This window comes from Colobus angolensis, unplaced genomic scaffold (genome assembly GCF_000951035.1).
Source record: "Colobus angolensis palliatus isolate OR3802 unplaced genomic scaffold, Cang.pa_1.0 Scaffold137, whole genome shotgun sequence".
NCBI classification, from domain to species: domain Eukaryota; kingdom Metazoa; phylum Chordata; class Mammalia; order Primates; family Cercopithecidae; genus Colobus; species Colobus angolensis.
The window spans coordinates 1,940,506-1,961,295 of record NW_012114455.1 but is presented as its reverse complement, the minus strand read 5'-3'; the positions used below and the strand labels follow the sequence as shown (position 1 = coordinate 1,961,295).

General features: G+C 46.7%; 1 protein-coding gene across 1 annotated transcript in view; it reads right to left on the bottom strand.

Moving 5' to 3' along the window:
- DCPS (decapping enzyme, scavenger) overlaps positions 1-20,790 on the bottom strand; it is a 40,014-nt gene that overhangs the window by 18,052 nt on the left and 1,172 nt on the right. Inside the window, 1 exon segment of the mRNA XM_011934643.1 lies at positions 18,930-19,104. Coding sequence (XP_011790033.1) covers positions 18,930-19,104 — 175 coding nt within the window.

Here is a 20,790-nt window from a genome sequence, read left to right as displayed (position 1 = left end):
CCACTAACTCGCGTCAGCTATGGGCTCCTCTCTGCGCCGTGCACTGGCTGCTCCCACGGCCAGGCTGACCCTCCTACCCACGGAGCCACGCTGCTCCTTGCTTCACCCAGGCCTCTGCTCTGAGGCCAGCTCCTCAGGCTCGGTCAGCCCTGGTAAAACAGCAGCCCTAACCTCGTGGCCCTGTCTCCTCCACCAACCTGCTTCCTCTTCACTTCTCACTCCCTCGCAGCAGCATGTGGACTGACTGACTCCCCAACTACTGTGCAGCTTCCAGAAGAAAAAAAAAATTGTCCCCAGCACCTGGAATAGTGCCTGGCATACAGTAAGCACTCAATAATAGTGAACAAATGAATAAATGAATCTGGCCTTTTCAACTTCAAACCCAGGAAGAGCATTTTTGTCCTGAATGGAATAAAACCTCTTTGATACAAATCAATATATTTCCTAATGCTAAAGTTTACGTTGGCAGCCAAAAAAAAAATGAATGCTGGTGTTTACCTCAATGCCTGTCAAGATGTTGACCTGCAGCTGAACTTCAGGAGGAGTTTGGTCAAGAGTCAATGCTCAATAAACAATCAAACCCTCAGGTGAAAACATGTTGGGAAACAGGATACACGGGCACAGTCTCAAAAATATCTCCCCATAGATTACTTATTAATTACAAAGGGAACATGAGTTGCTTTACAGCAGCAAAAGCTACCACCTCAGCCAGGCCATGGGAGTCACCGTCACCCCTGCTGGGCACGCTGACATCACGTGCCTCCTGATCATGTGGAATTCTGGCCAAAAACGCATAACCTGAGTCATGAGGAAATATCAGCAAACCAAAATCCAGGGGCATCCAACAGAACGAGTGGCTTTATAACACTGCAAAAATGTCACAGTTGGCCGGGCGCGGTGGCTCAAGCCTGTAATCCCAGCACTTTGGGAGGCCGAGACGGGCGGATCACGAGGTCAGGAGATCGAGACCATCCTGGCTAACACGGTGAAACCCCATCTCCACTAAAAACTACAAAAAAACACTAGCCGGGCGAGGTGGCGGCGCCTGTAGTCCCAGCTACCAGGGAGGCTGAGGCAGGAGAATGGCGTGAACCCGGGAGGCGGAGCTTGCAGTGAGCTGAGATCCGGCCACTGCACTCCAGCCTGGGCGACAGAGCGAGACTCCGTCTCAAAAAAAAAAAAAAAGTCACAGTTAGGAAAGACCAAGAAGGCTGAGGAATTGCTCCAGATGAAGGGAGACTAAAGAGACGCGACTTAAAGGGACTGGATTACATCCGGGGTTGGGATCCGGGGAGGGGCGCCCTGCACTGAAGCAACTGGCACAACTTAACAATGGACTGTATGTCACAGAAGTCTCATACGAATGGGAAATTTCCTGAAATTGATAATTTTACCCTTTTTTATATCCATCGTTATCATTATTGTATGTATATATGTGGAGACAGAAAAAGCCAACGTGGCAAATGTTAACAGGCGAAGTCCTTTAATAAGGGAGTTCTTTGTACTATTCTTACAGCTTTTCTGCAGGATTGGAATTTCTTTTTAGTAGGAAAATTGTTTAAAGGTGTCAATACCTTTTGGAACCTCAGCCCTATAACACTATTCTAAGCCTGACACACACATGAGCTCATTTACTCCTCATGACCAACATGAACGAGTATTACTATGATTGCATTTTACATATGAGGAAACTGAGGCTCAGGGCCTGGAGTGGCCCCCAAGGGCCCACAGCCGTGTGTGGTGCTCAGGGCCGGGCCCCACACCAGCAGCCCCGTCTGCCCACGACAGGTCAGCAGTTGAGGCCTGGTGGCCTTGCCAGGCTCTTCCTGCCACATGCTGCCTGGCAAGGGGACTGAGGGCACCACCTGCTCAGGATGGGTGATACTGGGCAATGCCCCTACCCAGAGCTCTTCCCAGTGGACAGAGAACTGACCAACTCCCCAGTCCCACCCTCCTGCTGGCATTCTCATTAATTATTTATGTATTTATTTATTTATTTATTTGAGATGGAGTCTTGCTCTATCACCAGGCTGGAGTGCGGTGGTGCGATCTTGGCTCACTGCAACCTCCGCCTCCTGGGTTTAAGCGATTCTCCTGCCTCAGTGTCCCCAGTAGCTAGGATTACAGGCCCACGCCACCACGCCCGGCTAATTTTTGCATTTTTAGTAGAGACGGAGTTTCACCAAGTTGGCCAGAATGGCCTCGATTTCGTGACCTCGTAGTCCATCCGCCTCAGCCTCCCAAAATGCTGGGATTACAGGCATGAGCCACCGCACCCGGCCTTCCTGCTGGCATTCTCGTAACAGCCCGGGATCACCCTCAAAACCTATCCCTGGAAAATGTTCACAATATATTAAGAGCACCTCCGACACTCCTTACAGAGTTCCCGTCATGCTTTTTAACATTGTGTTTATCTTTTTAACTCAAATTGTACTTGCATATATGTCAAAGAGTCAAACAAAGCTTGTTTTCAAAAACACTTTTCTGCTCCTCCCTGCTCCCAGTTTCCAGCTCCTTCTGAGGCACCACTTTCAATGCTTCTGGCCACCTCTTTGGTCATATACTTCCAGAATTCTAAATTATATTTTTATATCTTGTTCCTACTTGAGTTTTAACTTCTATTACTTACTGACTTCTCATTAAGGAAGATGAGGATTTACCTTTCTACCATCCCTCCACCAAATGTACACACATGCACAAACACACACATACACAGATACTTCCTAACCCTCAACCTCAGAGTACAACTTCACCACAACTTTTGATAAATCAGTATTCAATATCGATGCTATGATGATGATGTAAGTACTGCTCACAGCCAAATTTATTGTGATTATTTTTTCTCTTCAGCATAATTTTTGGTGTATGGAATAAGTAATTACATTTTTACTTGTTTAATTTTCTGTTTTTCTTTCTTTCTTTCTTTCTTTTTTGACACTGCGTCTCACTCTATCTCCCAGCCTGGAGTGCAATGGCGCGATCTTGGCTCACTGCAACCTCCACCTCCTGGGTTCAAGCGATTCTCACACCTCAGCAACCCAAGTGAGTAGCTGGGATTACAGGTACCCACCACCATGCCCTGCTAATTTTTGTATTTTTAGTAGAGGTGGGGTTTCACCATGTTAGTCAGGCTGGTCTCAAACTCCTGACCTCAGGTGATCCACCCACTTCAGCCTCCCAAAATGCTGGGATATAGGTGTGAGACATCGTGCCCAGCCAGAGAAGGCATCTCCACCCAAATCCTGGCCACTTGTTTAATCTTCTATAAACATGACACTAATTCATCCCCAAATACACTTCCCTGTTTACATAAATCTCTTGATGTGTTAAACTCATCAGGCAGGCCAGGCACAGGGGCTTATGCCTATAGTCCCAGCAATTTGGGAGGCCAAGGCAGGGAGATTGCTTGAGACCATCAGTTTGAGACCAGCCTGAGCAACATAGTGAGATCCCGTCTTTACAAAAAAAAAAAAAAAAAAATGCAGAAAAATTAGCTGGGCATGGTGGGACATGCCTGTAGTCCCGGCTACTCAGCAGGCTGAAGTGGGAGGATCCCTTGAGCCAGGGAAACGGTTGGAGGTTGCGATGAGCGGAGATCTCACCACTGCACTCCCACCTGGGGGACAGAGCGAGACCCTGACAAAGAACAAAAAACCTCATCAGGCACATGAACAATGTGTCATCCCAGAACTTCCGGTTGCCACCCCTAGAAGTAATTCTCAAACTTTAGTGTGGCACTATTATTATTATAAATTCAATTCCTGGAATTTTCATTAGGAAAACTGAGAAAATATTTTCAATTCTCTGAAATAATTTACCAAGTAGATCAGCAGATAGGTATTCAAAGTTCCACCACAGCATAAAACAGAAATCGTTATACACGATTATTTGTCAATTAAAATTCAAAAGTTATACTAAAAAAAAAAAATTTTGCTACTGCAATCTGCTATGTGAATACAATAAATAACTGTAGAAATACAACTTTAGGGCTGGGTGCAATGGCTCACACCTGTAATCCCAGCACTTTGGGAGGCCAAGGCGGATGGATCACCTGAGGTCAGAAGTTCAGCCTGGCAAATATGGTGAAACCCCGTCTCTACAAAAACACAAAAAATTAGTCAGGCATGGTGGCTCGCTTCTGCAATCCCAGATACTTGGGAGGTGGAGGCGGAAGAATCGCTTGAACCTGGGAGGTAGAGGTTGTGGTGAGCCAAGACCACACCGTCGCACTCCAGCCTGGGCGACAGAGCGAGACACCATCTCAAAAAACCAACCAACCAACCAAAAAAACAACTTTAGGGCCAGGTTTGGTGGCTCATGCCTATAATCCTAGCACTTTGGATCACCTGAGCCCAGGAGTTCGAGACCAGCCTGGGCAGCATGGCAAAACCCTATCTCTACAAAAAATACAAAAATTAGCTGGCTGTGGTAGCACATGCCTGTAGTCCCAGCAACTCTGGAGGCTGAGGTGGTGGGAGGATCGCTTGAGCCTGGGAGGTCAAGGCTGTAGTGAGCTGTGATCATGCCACTGCACTCCAGCCTGAGTGACTGAGCAAGACCCTGTCTCAAAAAAGAAAAAAAAAAGAAAGAAATGCAACTTTAATACATTTAGCATTGTTTGAATGCCTTATTTGGTCAAAGAACTTTTTGCATCACGTGTATTTTTTTTTTAATCATTAAAGTATACCTGCTTTGAAAAATACATGCATTGGCTTGCATATATAACATTACAATGAAAATAAACACAATGTTTCTAAAGCTGAACTTTCTACTGCTCAAGGTAAAACAATAATTGTATTTTGAAAATTGTTTCCCAGATAAGAGGATTAAAAAGGTCTCTTGTAACTATTGGTAACAGTACAGAATCACCAAATTTGTAAACTGTGAATCACAAACTCAAGTTGGGTCCAGAGACATGGTGCAAGCAAGATATATTTTGAGACTTGAAACATCTAAAAATATATTTATTCTACTGTCACACTTAGGAATTTGGTGGCTGGGTGTGGTGGCTCAACACTTTGGGAGGCTGAAACAGGGGGGAAATCTCTTGAGCCCAGGAGTTTGAGACCATGGCAAGACCCCATCTCTACCAAAAATAATCCATTAGCCATGTGTGCTGGTACCTGCCTCTGGTCGCCACTACTTGGGAGACTGAAGTGGGAGAATCACTTGAACTCGGGAGTTTGAGGCTGCCATGAGCTATGACTGTACCATTGGACTCCAACCTGGCAACAAAGTAAGGCCTGTCTCAAAAATTGTTTTTTTCTTTTTGCTAAAGAATTTTAGGATAGACTGGCCAACATGGTGAAACCCCGTCACTACTAAAAATACAAAAAATTAGCTGGGCATGGTGGCACACACGTGTAGTCCTAGCTACTCAGGAGGCTGAGGCAGGAGAATCACTTGAACCTTAGAGGCAGAGGTTGCAATGAGCTGAGATTGTGCCACTGTACTCCAGCCTGGGTGAGAGTGAGACTTCATCTCAAAAAAAAAAAAAAAAAAAAAAAAAGAATGGCAAGAACGGCCAGGCGCGGTGGCTCATGCTTTGGGAGGCTGAGGTGGGCAGATCACGAGGTCGGGAGATCGAGACCATACTGGCGAACACAGTGAAACCTCATCTCTACTAAAAATACAAAAAATTAGCCAGGCGCGGTGGTGGGCGCCTGTAGTCCCAGCTACTCGGGAGGCTGGGGCAGGAGAATGGTGTGAACCAGGAGGCGGAGCTTGCAGTGAGCAACCCCTGCCTGGACCACAGAGCAAGACTCTGTCTCAAAAAAAAAGTGTGTACACATGCAACTGCATACCATATGCACACACAGAAAAGTGTGAAAGGACAGGCTGGGTGCAGTGGCTCACACCTATAATCCCAGCACTTTGGGAGGCCAAGGTGGGCGGATCACTAGAGGTCAGCAGTTAGAGACCAGCCTGGCCAACATGGTAAAACCCTGTCTCTACTAAAAATACAAAAATTAGCTGGGCGTTGTGGGGGTGCCTGTAGTCCCAGCTATTTGGGAGGTAAAGGTAGGAGAGTCGTTTGAACCCAGGAGGCAGAGATTGTAGTGAGTCAAGACTGCCTCACTGCACTCCAGCCTGGGTGACACGGCAAGATTCCATCTCAAAAAAAAAAAAAATCTGAAAGGACATACTCTGAGATGTTAAGAGCGATCAATCCTGGGTGATAGAGTTATATATATTTATGTATCACTTGTGTAACAAATATGTTAAAAGGAAGCTACCCCTTATAACTGAACCCCAGAGATGTTAAGTAATTTGCCCAAGGACACACAGCTATTAATAGTGGCAGAGCTGAGATCTGAACCCAAGCAGTCTGGTTCCTCTATGCAGTACTCCCGTATCCCAAAGGCCTATCTTCTTTTGGGCCGTTCCTAGGATACCTGTGCTGGGGTCATGTTTTCCACAAGCAGCCCTATCAGATAGGAGAAGCATTACTAGTTCCAGTTCTTCCTAGAGACACATAAACAGCTGTCAGCAAAACCAGAAGGCAAAATGAGGTGCCAGAGCAAGTGAGGTACAGACAGAGGGGTGCGGTCAGAGCATGCAGAGATGACGCTGCTCATGCTCTGCTTGTGTTCTCCACGATGCTTCCTGAGAAGCTCAGGGAAAGAGAGTCCACTCCCCTGGGCTCTGGAGAGCCGTGTGAGGACGGCCACACCATGGGATACTGTGGCCAAATGCTGCGGGACAGCAGGTTCTGGGGGGAGCTCAAAGGGACAGAAGAGGACCTTGCTTCCAGACTGACACACAACTAGAAACAATAGCTGTTTTGGCCTACATTTGTGGTACCATCCTCTACCCTACCATCACCCCCACCAAGTATGGCAGTGTTAGATTATGCGGTGGGAGGCATGAGGGGGGAAGTCCCAGAAGAGGGGCCTGGTGAAGTTCAGGGCAGCAGCTCTTCATCTACAGGATGTTCTAGCGGCGAGAATGATGATAGTGATGTCTCCAGCTGAAAAGCACCCCCTCTAGGCATATGTTCCTTCTCTCTGCAGCTCAGATGAGCAGGCTGATGTGCCCCGGACTAACACAGCTCTGACTTGTCCATCACGACCCTGAGGACCTGCTGCAAGCCCTTCTCCAATCAATAAAGCCACCCTTTGTCCCCAGCCTAGACACAAAAGCCCAGCTGCTCTCAGAGGTGGGAGGTAGAGCTATCTAGAGGAAAGTTACGAGCAGCTGCCTCTCTGCTCCCTGCCAAAGCTAGCTTAGCCAAATCCCCAGGAAAATGCTGCTGCACATGAAACATGAAAACACAAACCACAGACAGTCTGCTCTCCTTCCCATACACATGTTCAAACAAGACTGCTTTCCAGCCGTTGCTGATGGCTTCTACAGGATGAGCTCATCTCTATGGCTCGGTCTGTGGCTTTTGCTTCCCCTTCACTCGGAGGAGCCAGCTTAACTTATTTAATCCAGATGTGCAGGCCCAGCAGCACTCAGAAGAAGCAACAGCAATGCATGATCTGAGTTGAAGCCCACCCGCCATGTCCTCTCCACAAGAGCCAGGCAGAGCCAGCCAGTGATGGGTCAGAAACTGGGCTTCGCGAGGCATGCCAGAGAAGGCCTGAAAGAACGAGAGGCTGGTGGGAGGCTCTCCTGGATCTGTTTTCTCTTTCCTCCTCTGTGGGATGTCCCCTGGCTGGGTGACACTTTCCTCAGCCCTGGCTGCGTGGTAACGGGGAGACCAGGCCAGAGGGTGGAGGGAAGGCTGGCTGCCGTGGGTCTTAAGTCATCCTCTGGCCCCAGGCCAAGCAAGGCAGGGTGTTCTCTATCCTGCACTACAGAGACACTGGAAGTGCTCAAGTGAAGCCCGAAGAGACCTCCACGTCAAGGATAAACACGGCTGAAGGGTGTGGTCAGGATCCTACTGGAAACTTCAACCACTCCACAGCAAGCCTCTAATCACTAATTACCTGTCTCTAGGAAAGCACAGAGCTGCTATTAGAGACAGAGGAGAGGCAGACGCTGACTTTAGCAAGACCCTGGATCTGACAGGCTTCTTGTACAAACCCTCAGCTCCGTCCCTCCCCATCTTGCTAGTCCTCTGAAGTCCAGAAAGCAGTGGCGGTAGGGAGGCAACAGGACCTGATGGCAAAACCCCAGGGTCTCCTGGCCCACAAGCAAATTTGGTAACTCCAAACGCAGCCCTGGGGTGGCAGGAGAGGCCCTCGGTTACAATGGATAGAGAGTGGGAAATGCTACTTCAGGATGGCTGTGGGGCTAATGGCACTCTGCAAAGCTCCACGTGAATAGGAAGAGCAAGAGCTGATACGCAATGCATCGGGGAGCTATGAAATGACAGGCTTGGCCTTAGAGCTGCAAGCCCCCCACTTCCCCACACACAGAAAGAAACGACGCTGGGGTTGAGCAGACCATACCACAATATGAGCGTAGGCTGAACACTCCAAAATGTGGCCCCTCTCGACTTCCTGCCTGAAGGCATGTCTTTAGTTCACACTGAAAGGGGCATGGGTACCAAGTCTCAATGTTTGTCACTGGACATGCCATACTGTGCTTCATTGTGAAATATGAGTGAGCTCATGTGAATCACCAGCCATTGAAAGAAACCAGCAGCCTGAATAAGGATGACCAAGATAAACAACCAGATCCCAGAGGTAATAAAATAATTTGAGGGTCAGGAGATAATTTTTAAAATAATCCTAATTAGTGTGCCAGAGAGATTCAACACAATTTGGCCTCTATAAAAAAAAAAGGAGCAAAATGCTATGAGAATGAAATAATCAGAGAACCAGAGAGAGGAGAATTTGAAATATGACTGTCAAATTAACACCTTCACTAGAAGATCTAGAAGACAAAATGCAGACAATCTACCAGGTTACAAGAAAGAGGCCAGGCACAGTGGGTCACACCTGTAATCCTGGCACTTTGGGAGGCTGAGGCGGGTGGGTGACCTGAGGTAAGGAGTTCAAGACCAGGCTGGCCAACAAGGTGAAACCCCGCCTCTATTAAAAATACAAAAAATTAGCTGGGCGTGGTGGCAGGCATCTGTAATCCCAGCTACTCAGGAGCTGAGGCAGAAGAATGGCTTGAACCCGGGAGGTGGAGGTTGCAGTGAGCTGAAATCACGCCGCGGCACTCCAGCCTGAGCAACAGAGTGAGACTCTGTCTCAAAATAAACAAGAAAAAAAAAAAAAAAAGAATGTACCTCAGCTAATCAAGAGAGTAAAACAAGAAAGAAAAAGAGGTAGAATCCAGAAAACATCTAACCCACAAAAGTTGCAAAAGGAAGTCTCAGATTGATACCTGAACAACTTGCTTAAAGAATCACCTGTCCAGATTGGAGAAGCAGGAAAGAGCTTTCTGGAAACAATGTTACCAGCAAGAAAGGAGATACGATGTAATGCAGGGGTGTCCAATCTTCTGGCTTCCCTGGGCCGCATTGGAAGAACTGTCTTGGGCTTTACCTGAAATATACTAACACTAACAATAACTGATGAACTTAAAAAAAAAAGAAATCACGAAAAAAATCTGATGTTTTAAGAAAGTTTATAAATTTGTGTTGTGCCGCATTCAAAGCTGTCCTGGGCTGTGGGTTGGACAAGCTTGATGTAATGGATTATCAAACTGGATAATTTCAAGAGCAAAGTAAAGGTGCATTATTCTTTTAACCACAGTGAAAAAAGAGGCAACTAAAAACTCCATGAAAAAGTAAAAACTAATAAAACAGTGGTTCAAATACGAAACAAACTAAAAAGCAGCATGATTTGAAGGACTGTTAGAATGCAAGAAAAGAGAATTCACTCGACCTGGACATCAAAAACACTCTCCAACCAGGCGTGGTGACTCGTATCTGTAATCTCAGCACTTTGAGAGGCCAAGGGGGGCGGATCACTTGAGGACAGGAGTTCGAGACCAACCTGGCCAACATGATGAAACCCTGTCTCTACTAAAAATACAAAAATTGGCCTGGTGTGGTGGCGTGCGCCTGTAATCCCAGCTACTCGGGAGGCTGAGGCAGGAGAATCGCTTGAACCGAGGAGGTGGAGGTTGCAGTGAGCCAAGATGTACCACTGTACTACAGTCTGGACAACAGAGTAAGACTGTCTCAAAGAAAAAAAAAGCACTGTCCTTTGAGTGGCATGGAGATTACACACTGGGCAGGTGGAGAAAAAACTAAAATCTTAGCACTCTGGTTGAGCATGCATATTAATATGGCTTCAATCATGTAAACACTGCTTACTGGTTTTACTGGTTTTCTTTTCTCTTTTTTTTAAGAGACAGGGTCTTGCTCTGTACCCAGGTTGGAGTGTAGTGGCAGAATCACAGTTCATTGCCGCCTTGATCTCCTGAGCTCAAGCAATCCTCCAACTTCAGCCTCCTGGGTAGTTGGAACTACAGGCACGTGCCACCACACCCAGCTAATTTTTGTATTTTTAGTAGAGAAAGGGTTTCACCATGTTGGCCAGGCTGGTCTCGAACTCCTGACCTCAAGGAACGCCTGCCTTGGCCTCCCAAATTGCTGGAATTACAGGCATGAGCTACTGCACCCGGCCCAGAAATATTCTTTTTATTTTTTAACTTTTATTTTAGGTAAAAGGGTACATGTACAGCTTTGTTTACAGGTAAACTGTCTCGCAGGGGTTTGACACAGAAACTATTTCATCACCCAGGTAATAAGCATAACACCTGATAGCGAGTTTTTTGATCCTCCCACTCCTCCAACCCTCCACCCTCAAGTGGGCATTTAGGTTGATTCCATGTCTTTGCTATCATGAATAGTTCTACAATGAACATATATGTGCATGTGTCTTTACGGTAGAGCAATTTCTTAAAATTTCTTATTTTTTTATTTCAATAGGTTTTTTGGGAACAGGTAGGAACTTACATAAATAAGTTCTTTAGTGGTGATTTCTGAGATTCTGATGCACGCATCACCTGAGCAGCGTACATTGTACCTACTGTGTAGTCTTTTATCCCTCACCACTCCCCACCCTTTCCCTTAAGTCCCATGTATCATTCTTATGCCTTTCATCCTGATAGTTTAGCTCCCACATACGAATGAGAACATACAATGTTTGGTTTTCCATTCCAGAGTTATTTGACTTAGAATAATATTCTCCAATTCCATCCAGATTGCTGCAAATGCCATTATTTCATTCCTTTTTATGGCTGAGTAGTATTCCATGGTATTATATATACCACATTTTCTTTATCCACTTGTTGATTGATGGACATTTGGGTTGGTTCCGTATTTTTGCAATTGCAAGTTGTGCTGCTATAAACATGCATGTGCAAATTGTCTTTTTCATATAATGACTTCTGTTCCTCTGGGTAGATACCTAGTAGTGGGACTGCTGGATCAAACAGATCTACTTTTAGTTCTTTAAGGAATCTCCACACTGTTTCCTGTAATGGTTGTACTAGTTTCCATTCTCACCAACAGTGTAGAAGTGTTCCCTTTTCACTACATGCATCCACACCAACATCGAGACTGGATAAAGAAATGTGGCACATATACACCATGGAATACTGTACAGCCATCAGAAAGTGAGATGATGTCGTTTGCTGCAACATGGATGGAGCTGGAGGCCATTACCCTAAGCCAACCAAGGCAGGAACAGAAAACCAAATATGTGTGTGTTCTTATTTATAAGTGGGAGAAAAACACTGAGGACGTACGGACACAAAGAAGAGAACAACAATCATCGGGGAGAAAAGGGGCCGGCCCAGTCATCCCCACACCCCAGAGAAGGGGAAGCATGCAGAAATGAAAGTCCACAAATGCCCAAAACCTAGAAGTAGGAGGCTGAAACCAAATACCTTCACTTTCAGAACTGTGACTGAAAACCATACTTCAGAAGGAGGATGGAGCCCTTGCAATTCATGGGGTGATTTTTCTAGTCCATCTAAGGACCTGCCAATTTGTCTTAACTCTCAACTGTGAAATACATTGTACATATAAAACATGGGTGTGTGTGTATATAAAATATGTACCACTTAAAGGCCTAAGTAAAATAAAAAGAATACATATGCTCAGAACACACAATCCAAGAAACAGAATATAACCAGAAATTTTTACATTCTCTCTGTCCTGCCCCACCCCGACCAGGGATAATCACCTCCCTGATTGGGGGGTTAATCATTTCCTTTTTGTCCTCATAGTCTTATTACACGTGTATGCATCCCTAAGCAGTATACTGTTCAGTTCTGCTTGTCTTTCAACTTCGTACCATTTGAATCACACCATGTGTATTCTGTGTCTTGTTTTTCTTGCCCTACATGGTGAGATTTATCCTTCATTGATACAGGCAGCTGTAGTTCATTTTCACTGCTGTGAAGTGTAGGCACTGCAGGGCTATACCTCGGTCTATCTACCTACTCTACTGTTATTTGTTTCTAGTTTGTTGTATCATTAACAATGCTACCAAGCAAACTCTTTGGAGAATGGCTTGTCTTTTAAAATGCTCCTTCCAAACAAGTCCTCACCCCTCCCTCAGGAGGTCTGGGTTTTGCCTCTGCAAATAGCACAGGGCGGAAAACCCTGGCCTGTGGCTACAGTACCGGGAGTTCTCTGCAACCAGAGACGTGATTCCCAGGATCCCATCCCTCGGCTCCCCGCCCTGGCCTCACTCACAAATGCCTGTCTCCTCTTCTGAACTTGAGATTCCACCTCCTGGTTTACAAGGGGAAACAATTGGCCTTTTAAGAGGTAGCCGGGATTTCTGAGTCACACCCCTCTCCCTGCTATCTCCAACTTCTTCCCCAGGTAAAAGAGAACAGACCGCAATGAAAGAGCTCCATTGACAGGCCGCAGGGTGACAGCTATGGTAGAAAGGAGACGCAGGCCCTGCCCCGCCTAGAGGGTCAGAGGAAGCTCTCAGATGCCAGCCTTCAGGCCACTAGCTCCAGACATGTGCCACACAGCAACCGGAAGAAGGAAACCTACCCATGGGCAGAGCCAGTCACTTTTCCATGTTATATATATTATTCTATTTAAAGCTCACATCAATGAACAGTTAGAAAAAAATTACAGGCAACACCATAATTACACTGATTGGATGCAGACCATATGCCAGTTACTGTGCCACATGCTCTATACGCCTTCTCTTAATGGGTCCTAATCCAGGACAGTGGCCATGAGGTCAATTTAGGGGATTAAGACCAGCATTTTAAAAAAGGAAACCAGCTGGGCGTGGTGGCTCACTCCTGTAATCCCAGCACTCTGAGTGGCCAAAGCAGGCGGATCACCTGAGATCAGGAGTTTGAGACCAGCCTGGCCAATGTGGTGAAACCCCATCTCTATTAAAAATACAAACAAATAGCTGGGCGTGGTGGTGGGTGCCTGTAGTCCCAGCTACTCAGGAGGCTGAGGCAGGAGAACGGCTTGAATCCTGGAGGCGGAGGTTGCAGTGCGCCGAGATCACACCACTGCACTCCAGCCTGGGTGAGAGACAGATTCTGCCTCAAAAATAAATGAATAATTGTAAAAATTAAAAAATGAAAAAGGAAACCAATAAGACTGAAACTAGATAGAAAATACTAGACAGTATGTCATAGTGGATGGGTAAGTATTGTTTAAAGTTTCACTTCTGGGTGCCTGTAGTCCCAGCTACTCAGGAGGCTGAGGCAGGAGAATGGCTTGAACCCGGGAGGCGGAGGTTGCAGTGAGCCAAGATTGCGCCATTTCACTCTAGCCCGGACGAGAAGAGCGAAACTCCTTTCAAAAACAAACGAACAAACTAAATAAATAAATAAAGTTTCACTTCTATTCATGTCTGTTTGTCCATGTGTAATAGACCATAAAGTGAAACGTATCTCTCACTGCGGGCAGTGGCTAAAGAACGTTGTGAAAACTTCCTTATCTGTTTCGTAACTGTCCTACTGAGGTAAGTTCAGTTTCTAACCTAATTTAACAGAGAAAATAACTGAAGCTACTTCCCCAACTTCATCTGTAGCACACACCACTGCCACCATCCCACCCCATCACTCCCAACATAACAGCCTCATTTCTGTTCTTCTTTCCTTCCCCAGAACACGTGCTGTTCCTCAGCCGAGTGTTCTCCCCTCTTTGCACGGCTGGCTTTCTTCCTGTCCTTCAGGTCTCAGCCTGGGTGTCATCTCCACTGCAGAGAGCCCTCCTAGAGCCCTGGTCTGAGTAGGCTCTCTCCTGCTCATGGCCACTCAGACATCTGCTTCCTTGTTTGCTGTCTGCCTTCCCCACTAGAACTGCAGAGACAGGGAGACATTGGTTATCTTCACCAACACAGACCTCACTTCTACTAGAGTAGCTGGCACATAGCAGACACTTCACATGTATTAAGTGAATAAAGAAATGTCCCAGGTCCTCATGGTTAGCAAATGGCAAAGCCAGGATTCACACCCAGGTCTGTCTGACGTGAGGCTTGTTCTCAGCACTGGTGCTGTGCTAAAACTCAGAAACAGCACGTTGCTGCCCCAGTGCACACCATGAGAAAGCATGAGTGCCCCAGCATGACCAACTCCTAAAGCCCATGCTCTCTCCATTATGTCATTGGGACAGACATGGCAGCTGGCAGGATGAGTGGCTCACAGGAGCTGAGAACGTGGAGGGGATAAATGAATGAGGAGACTGCGAAACCTCCAGACTTGAGAGAAAAAGAAAGTTGCCAGTGACCAGAGAAATACCAGAAAAAAATCAGCTGAGCCCATGATTTCCACTGTGGCCAGCTCAGAAATGAGGGGTGGGGGCTCCCCTAGGCAAACAGTATTCTAGAAAGGAGATCTAGAGAAGCAGCCAAAGACAGCAGAAAAACTCAAAGGAGCAACCATGCAGGGGGACAGACAGCTGAGGCTGCAGGAACTGCACATTCAGGGCCCTTGGGGTGGGCAGCGTTGATTGACTCCAAGGCTGGGACTGGAGAGGGAGGTCCCAGGCGCTGACTTAGCGGCCTTCCCACACAGGGGACAGCTGGAGTGGCCACAGGACTATTTTGGCAATGCTGCCACCTTGTGGCTGTGGAATGCCCAGCCCACAGGAAAAAAATCGACACAGGTCAGTTTGTGGGTTCATTCTTCACTTATTGAAAGCACAATATGAGTGACATGGCTCCAACCTTCAAGGACCTCACTCCTTATATCCAGGCAGTGACCAAACTCTCTGCTTTTCACCACTGTGTCTCCACCCCTGACCCCAAACAAGACTGTGAGGAGAAGGATGGTATGTTACTCATCTCTGAAGCTACGGTACGCGGCGTAGGGCCTGGCACATGAGACTAATAATAGCAACTACTGCTTAATAGGTGCTCAGTGCTTTTAAGTACATTCGTGCATCAGATTCGTGAATTGCAACTATGAGACCTCCAAATGGAGATGTCAAGGAGAGGTTTATTTCAATATGAGCCTGGAGTTCTTAGGTCAGGGATGGGGAAATAAAGGTGGGCGTCGGAGGCACACAGATGGTGTTTTTTAAAAGACTAGTGCCTCTCAAAGTTTTACGTGCTTATGGCTCACCAGGGAGTTGTGCTAAAATGCAGACTCCAATGATTCTGTACTCTGAAACAGGGCGGAGATTCTGTATCTACCAGACTCCCAGGTGGTGCCAATACTGCTGGTTCACAAACCACATTTTGAGTGGTAAAAATCTGGAACAGAGGTTAACAAACTATAGCCAGCTGGGCCTCTATTTGTACAGTTGGCAAACCAAGAGTGATATTTTCATTTTCAGAGGGGTTGAGAAAAAGAAGAAAGAAGGAGAAGGCGGAAAAGGCAGAAGAAGAAGGGGTTGGGGAGGAAGATGGGAGGAAAAGAAGAAAAGGAGACAGAGACCATTTGTGCCTCACAAGGCCTAAAATATTCGCTCTTTGGTTTTCGACAGAGAAAGTTTGCCAACCCTGACCTTGAATATCACCCAGGGACAAGGCGTGCAGCTAAACAAGGGAGCAACTGGGCCCTGAAGCAAACCGCTGTGACTTCCAAATCCCCATCCCTAGTTTTGGTAGGAAAGCAGGAGTGCAAGGCACCACATGTACAGTCGGCCCTCTGTATTGTGGGTTCCGTATCTGTGGATTCAATCAAATGAAGATTAAAAATGCTTTAAAAAAGAAGGACATTGCATCTATACTGAACACGTACAGACTTTTCTTGTCATTATTACCTAAAAACATGGTATAACAACTATTTACATAGCATTTACATTGTAGCAGGTAGTTAAGTAACCTAGAGATGATTTAAAGTATATGGGAGGATGTGCTTAGGGTACATGCAAATACTACACCATTTTATATCAGGGACTTGAGCATCCGTAGATTTTAGTATCTGAGGAGGGTCCTGGAATCAATCCCCAGTGGATACTGAGGGATGACTTCTATGCCAAGAAGGCAGGAAGGCCAGGGGCAGTGGCTCACATCTGTAATCCCAGCACTTCAGATCACCTGAGGTCAGGAGTTCGTGACCAGCCTGGCTAACATGGTGAAACCCCATCTCTACTAAAAATACAAAAATTAGCTGGGCATGGTGGCGTGCACCTGTAAATTCCAGCTACTCGGGAGGCTGAGGTAGGAGAATCACTTGAACCTGGGAGGCGAAGGTTGCAGTGAGCCGAGAACGCACCATTGTACTCCAGTCTGAGCAACAAGAGTGAAACTCCGTCTCAAAAAAAAAAAAAAAAAGAAGGCAGGAAAAAGTGAACTAACATCTGAGGCTCCCAGGTGGGTGGGGATGGCCCTGGGGAAAGGGTTATGGAGACACCTGGGGTTCTGAGTGGGAACAAGGACTTGTGGTGGGTCAATAACGCACTGCCTCTTTCAGTGCTTATCTTGGAAAAGACAACAGAAACAGAAGCAGCCGGCAGGGACTACCTCCACTTGTGTGCAGTGCCACAGAAGTACTGGGAAAATAAAGGGGAGAGCCTGTGAATTCCACAGGGTCGATCTGTGGGACAGAACCTTCTGAATTTTGGCCAAGGGTGGGGAGGGTAGGTAGAGGGATTTCGGAAGGTGAGGGAAAGGGTGTGGCAGTAAAATAACAGCCTCAGAGCCTGTAATGTGGGGGCCACCCCAAGTTGTGTTTGGCCACAGTGCCTTCTGTCATGCTTCTGCCGCCCTGTGCTGAGGAATACATTTGCTTAAATGTCAATGCCTGAGAAAGTAAATACAGCTGTCCATTTCCATCAACTTGTACCAATTAATCTGGCTTTTGCTCAATGGAAGACAAGGCTGTTTTGCATTAAGTCATGAAAGGTTTGCTTGTCTCACCATCAAGTGTTCACATATATTTCTAAGAGACAATAATAGCACCCATTCATGGAGGGCAGAAAAGACTATCTATCAAAAGACTGTGGGGCAGGATATCTGTAAAGCCAGACTGCTATTAAATGCTGGAGGGCAAACAAAAAGACAGAAAGATATGACAAAGTCACCATGTGCTGTAAAACAGATTACAGAATTTGCTGGTTGGAAAGAATCTTTAAGGTCAACCAGTCTCCCTCATGTTTCCAACAAAGCTGCCTACAAAATCTAACCATCTTGAGAAAAAATGCCCATGTCACACCTGGCTTTTGGCATGGAACATTCTTTTTAATAAATTAAGAAATGCTTGCAATGAAAAACAAATCTCTGCCTTTTAACCCATGAATTCCTGCCCTTCTCTCCCATCCCCCTTGATCACACTAGTTGTCTCTCCCACCAGAAAGTAGGTTCCTTCAGGAAAGTGACTGATTTTTGCAGCACCCGACACGCTGGCCGGCCCACAGAATGAGTATGGTGAGCAAGACTCCAGTCTACTGAAAAACCTTAGCTTTCCTGCCACCTACTGGCTGTGTGATTTTGGACAAGTTATTTAACCTTTCAAAAGCCAGTTTCCTTACTTGTAAAGTCCTCTCACAAGAGGGCTGTTTTGAGGATTAACTGTGTTAATACATGTAGATTACTGGGAATGCTAACTGGCACAATAGTAAGGATTTCCTAAGTGCTGACAATTTTTATCATTCAATTAGTAGATTAATCTATTATTGTGGCCGGGCATGGTGGCTCACACCTGTAATTCCAGCACTTTGGGAGGCCAAGACAGGTGGATCACAAGGTCAAAAGTTCAAGGCCAGACTGGCTATGATGGAGACCCCGTCTCTACTAAAAATACAAAAATTAGCCAGGCATGGTGGCAGGCGCCTGTAATCCCAGCTACTTGGGAGGCCAAGGCAGGAGAATTGCTTGAATCTGTGAGGCGGAGGTTGCAGTGAGCCGATATCGCGCCATTGCACTCCAGCCTGGGCGACAGAGCAAGACTCCATTTCAAAAAAAAAAAAAAATCTATTATTCTGTCCCATGAATCACACTCTCTCCCTAAAACATACTACACTAGAACAAGGTTTCTCTTTTTTTTTTTTTTGAGACAGGGTTTTGCTCTGTCACCCAGGCTGGAGTGCAGTGGTGCAATCTCGGCTCACTGCAACCTCTGCCTCCTGGGTTCAAGCGAGTCTCCCACCTCAGCCTCCCAAGTAGCTGGGATTACAGGTGAGCACCACCACCCTGGCTAAATTTTGTATTTTTAGTAGAGATGAGGTTTCACCACGTTGGCCAAGAGTCTGGTCTTGAACTCCCGACCTCAGGTGATCTGCCTGCCTTGGCCTCCCAAAGTGCTGGGATTACAGGCGAAGGCCACCCTGCCTGGCCAGGTTTCTGAGTTTCAGCACTATTGACATTACTTTGCTGTGGGAGCCTGTCCTGTATATTGTAAGGCATATGTTTAGCGGCATTCTTGGTCTCCACCCACTAGATGCCAGAAGTAACACCCACCACCACCCTCCATCCTTGACAACCAAAAATGTCTTCACCGATGGCCAAATGTCCACTAGGGAGGACATCTCTCTATTGTACTAGAATATGCAAATAGAAAGTCTGGTCACTATACCACCTAATTTCCCACCATCCCATTCACCCTCCATACAGCCACCTTGGCCACCTCTTGCTCACCACTCAGTTGTCTTGGAGGGAACAAGTGATAGGTGCTGTAGATGTCGTTGGAGAACTGCAGCTGGAGCTCGGGGCTGCCTGTCAGGAGCTGGGCCACCTGTTCCACCTGAAACGGTGTCTTCTCCAGGATCACAACAGCGTCCTCTCCATTCCCATCCCCAGAGGACTCATTCACCTGTGGGCAGAGGCATCGCCAGTGCGCTCAAGGGCAGAACCACAATGCGACTCTGGAGAGCAAAGACAGAAGCTCCCAGGGCCTTTGAAATCAACTTTGAAAGTACTTGGGATTTCCTTCCCTGAAGTCTTCCTTCTGGGAAGTCTAGCCAATGGCACTCACATTTCTTCTCTCAGAGAAGGCATCTCTCTCTTTTTTTTTTTTGAGGTGGAGTCTCGCTCTGTCGCCCAGGCTGGAGTGCAGTGGCGCAATCTCGGTTCACTGCAACCTCCACCTCCTGGGTTCAAGCAATTCTCCTGCCATAGCCTCCCGAGTAGCTGGGATGACAAGCGCATGGCACCACACCTGGCTAATTTTTGTATTTTTAGTAGAGACAGGGTTTCACCATGTTGGCCAGGCTGGTCTTGAACCCCCAAATGATCCGCCTGCCTTGGCCTCTCAAAGTGCTGGGATTACAGGCGTGAGCCACCATGCCCAGGCAGAGAAGGCATCTCCACCCAAATCCTTGTGGCAGCTCTCACACCTTTCTTCCCCATAATACAAGGCTTCTCAGTTGTCTTCCATTTTAGGCTTACAAGAATTCTGTCAAGTTCTCCCCATTTCAGAAGAAAAGATGAAAAACAGATCTTGAATGACTTGCCCAAGGTCACACGAACAGTCAGCACTGAAACAGAAACTAGAACCTGGGTCTCCCAAGTGACTCCTAGCTCAAAGGCTCTCATGGCTAACACCTTCAACAGGTGCTGCACACTGAGGACAGCTGGGCTGAGAAAACCAGACAGAACCTCACACAAAAAATAAATAAATAAAAAATAAGGCTGGGCGCGGTGGCTCACGCCTATAATCCCAGCACTTTGGGAGGCAGAGGCTGGCGGATCACCTGAGGTCAGGAGTTCGAGACCAGCCTGGCCAACATGGTGAAACCCCGTTGCTACTAAAAATACAAAAATTAGCTGGGCATGGTGGCGGGCGCCTGTAATCCCAGCTACTCGGGAGGCTGAGGCAGGGAGAATCACTTGAATTCGGGAGATGGAGGTTGCACTGATCACACCACTGCTCTCTAGCCTGGGCGACACAGAGAAGAGGCTCCGTCTCAAAATAAATAAATAAATAAATAAATAAAAACAAAACAAAAAAACAGATACAGAGGCATGGAAGCCTAGGCCAAGGTTCCCTGATCCTCCCAAAGGTGAGAGTTCCTGCTGGTAGTTCTGGGGAACCCCCATACCTGCCCTGGCTAGGCCTCCTCACTAGTTCCTGGAATGGTCTCCATCTCTCCTCAGCCCCTGCCAGACTGCTGAGCACGTTGGCATTGGAGCAAGCTTTATCTGTCTCGCCAGAAATATTCTGTAGTCCTGAAGATCAGGTAACTTTCATCTCCACATTCCCAGGACCTAGGTTAGTGTCTGGCATGCATGAAAGCGCGTGTGTAGAACTGAATTAACAATTATAATACATTGTTCTGTTAGGGCTGAAGTCGTGTAAGGCAGAGATCACATCTCCTACACTCTGATGGACTGAGGGACATGTTTCCAGGGACAGGGATGAGCAAGACATCTAACCTTTACTGGGTTCCTAGTCCCTATATACATAAATGGATGATGAACGGCTTGGGGAATGTAACATGTGATCTTTAATCTGCAATACACTCTCCTAGTAGATATTTCTAGTGAAAGAGACATTAGA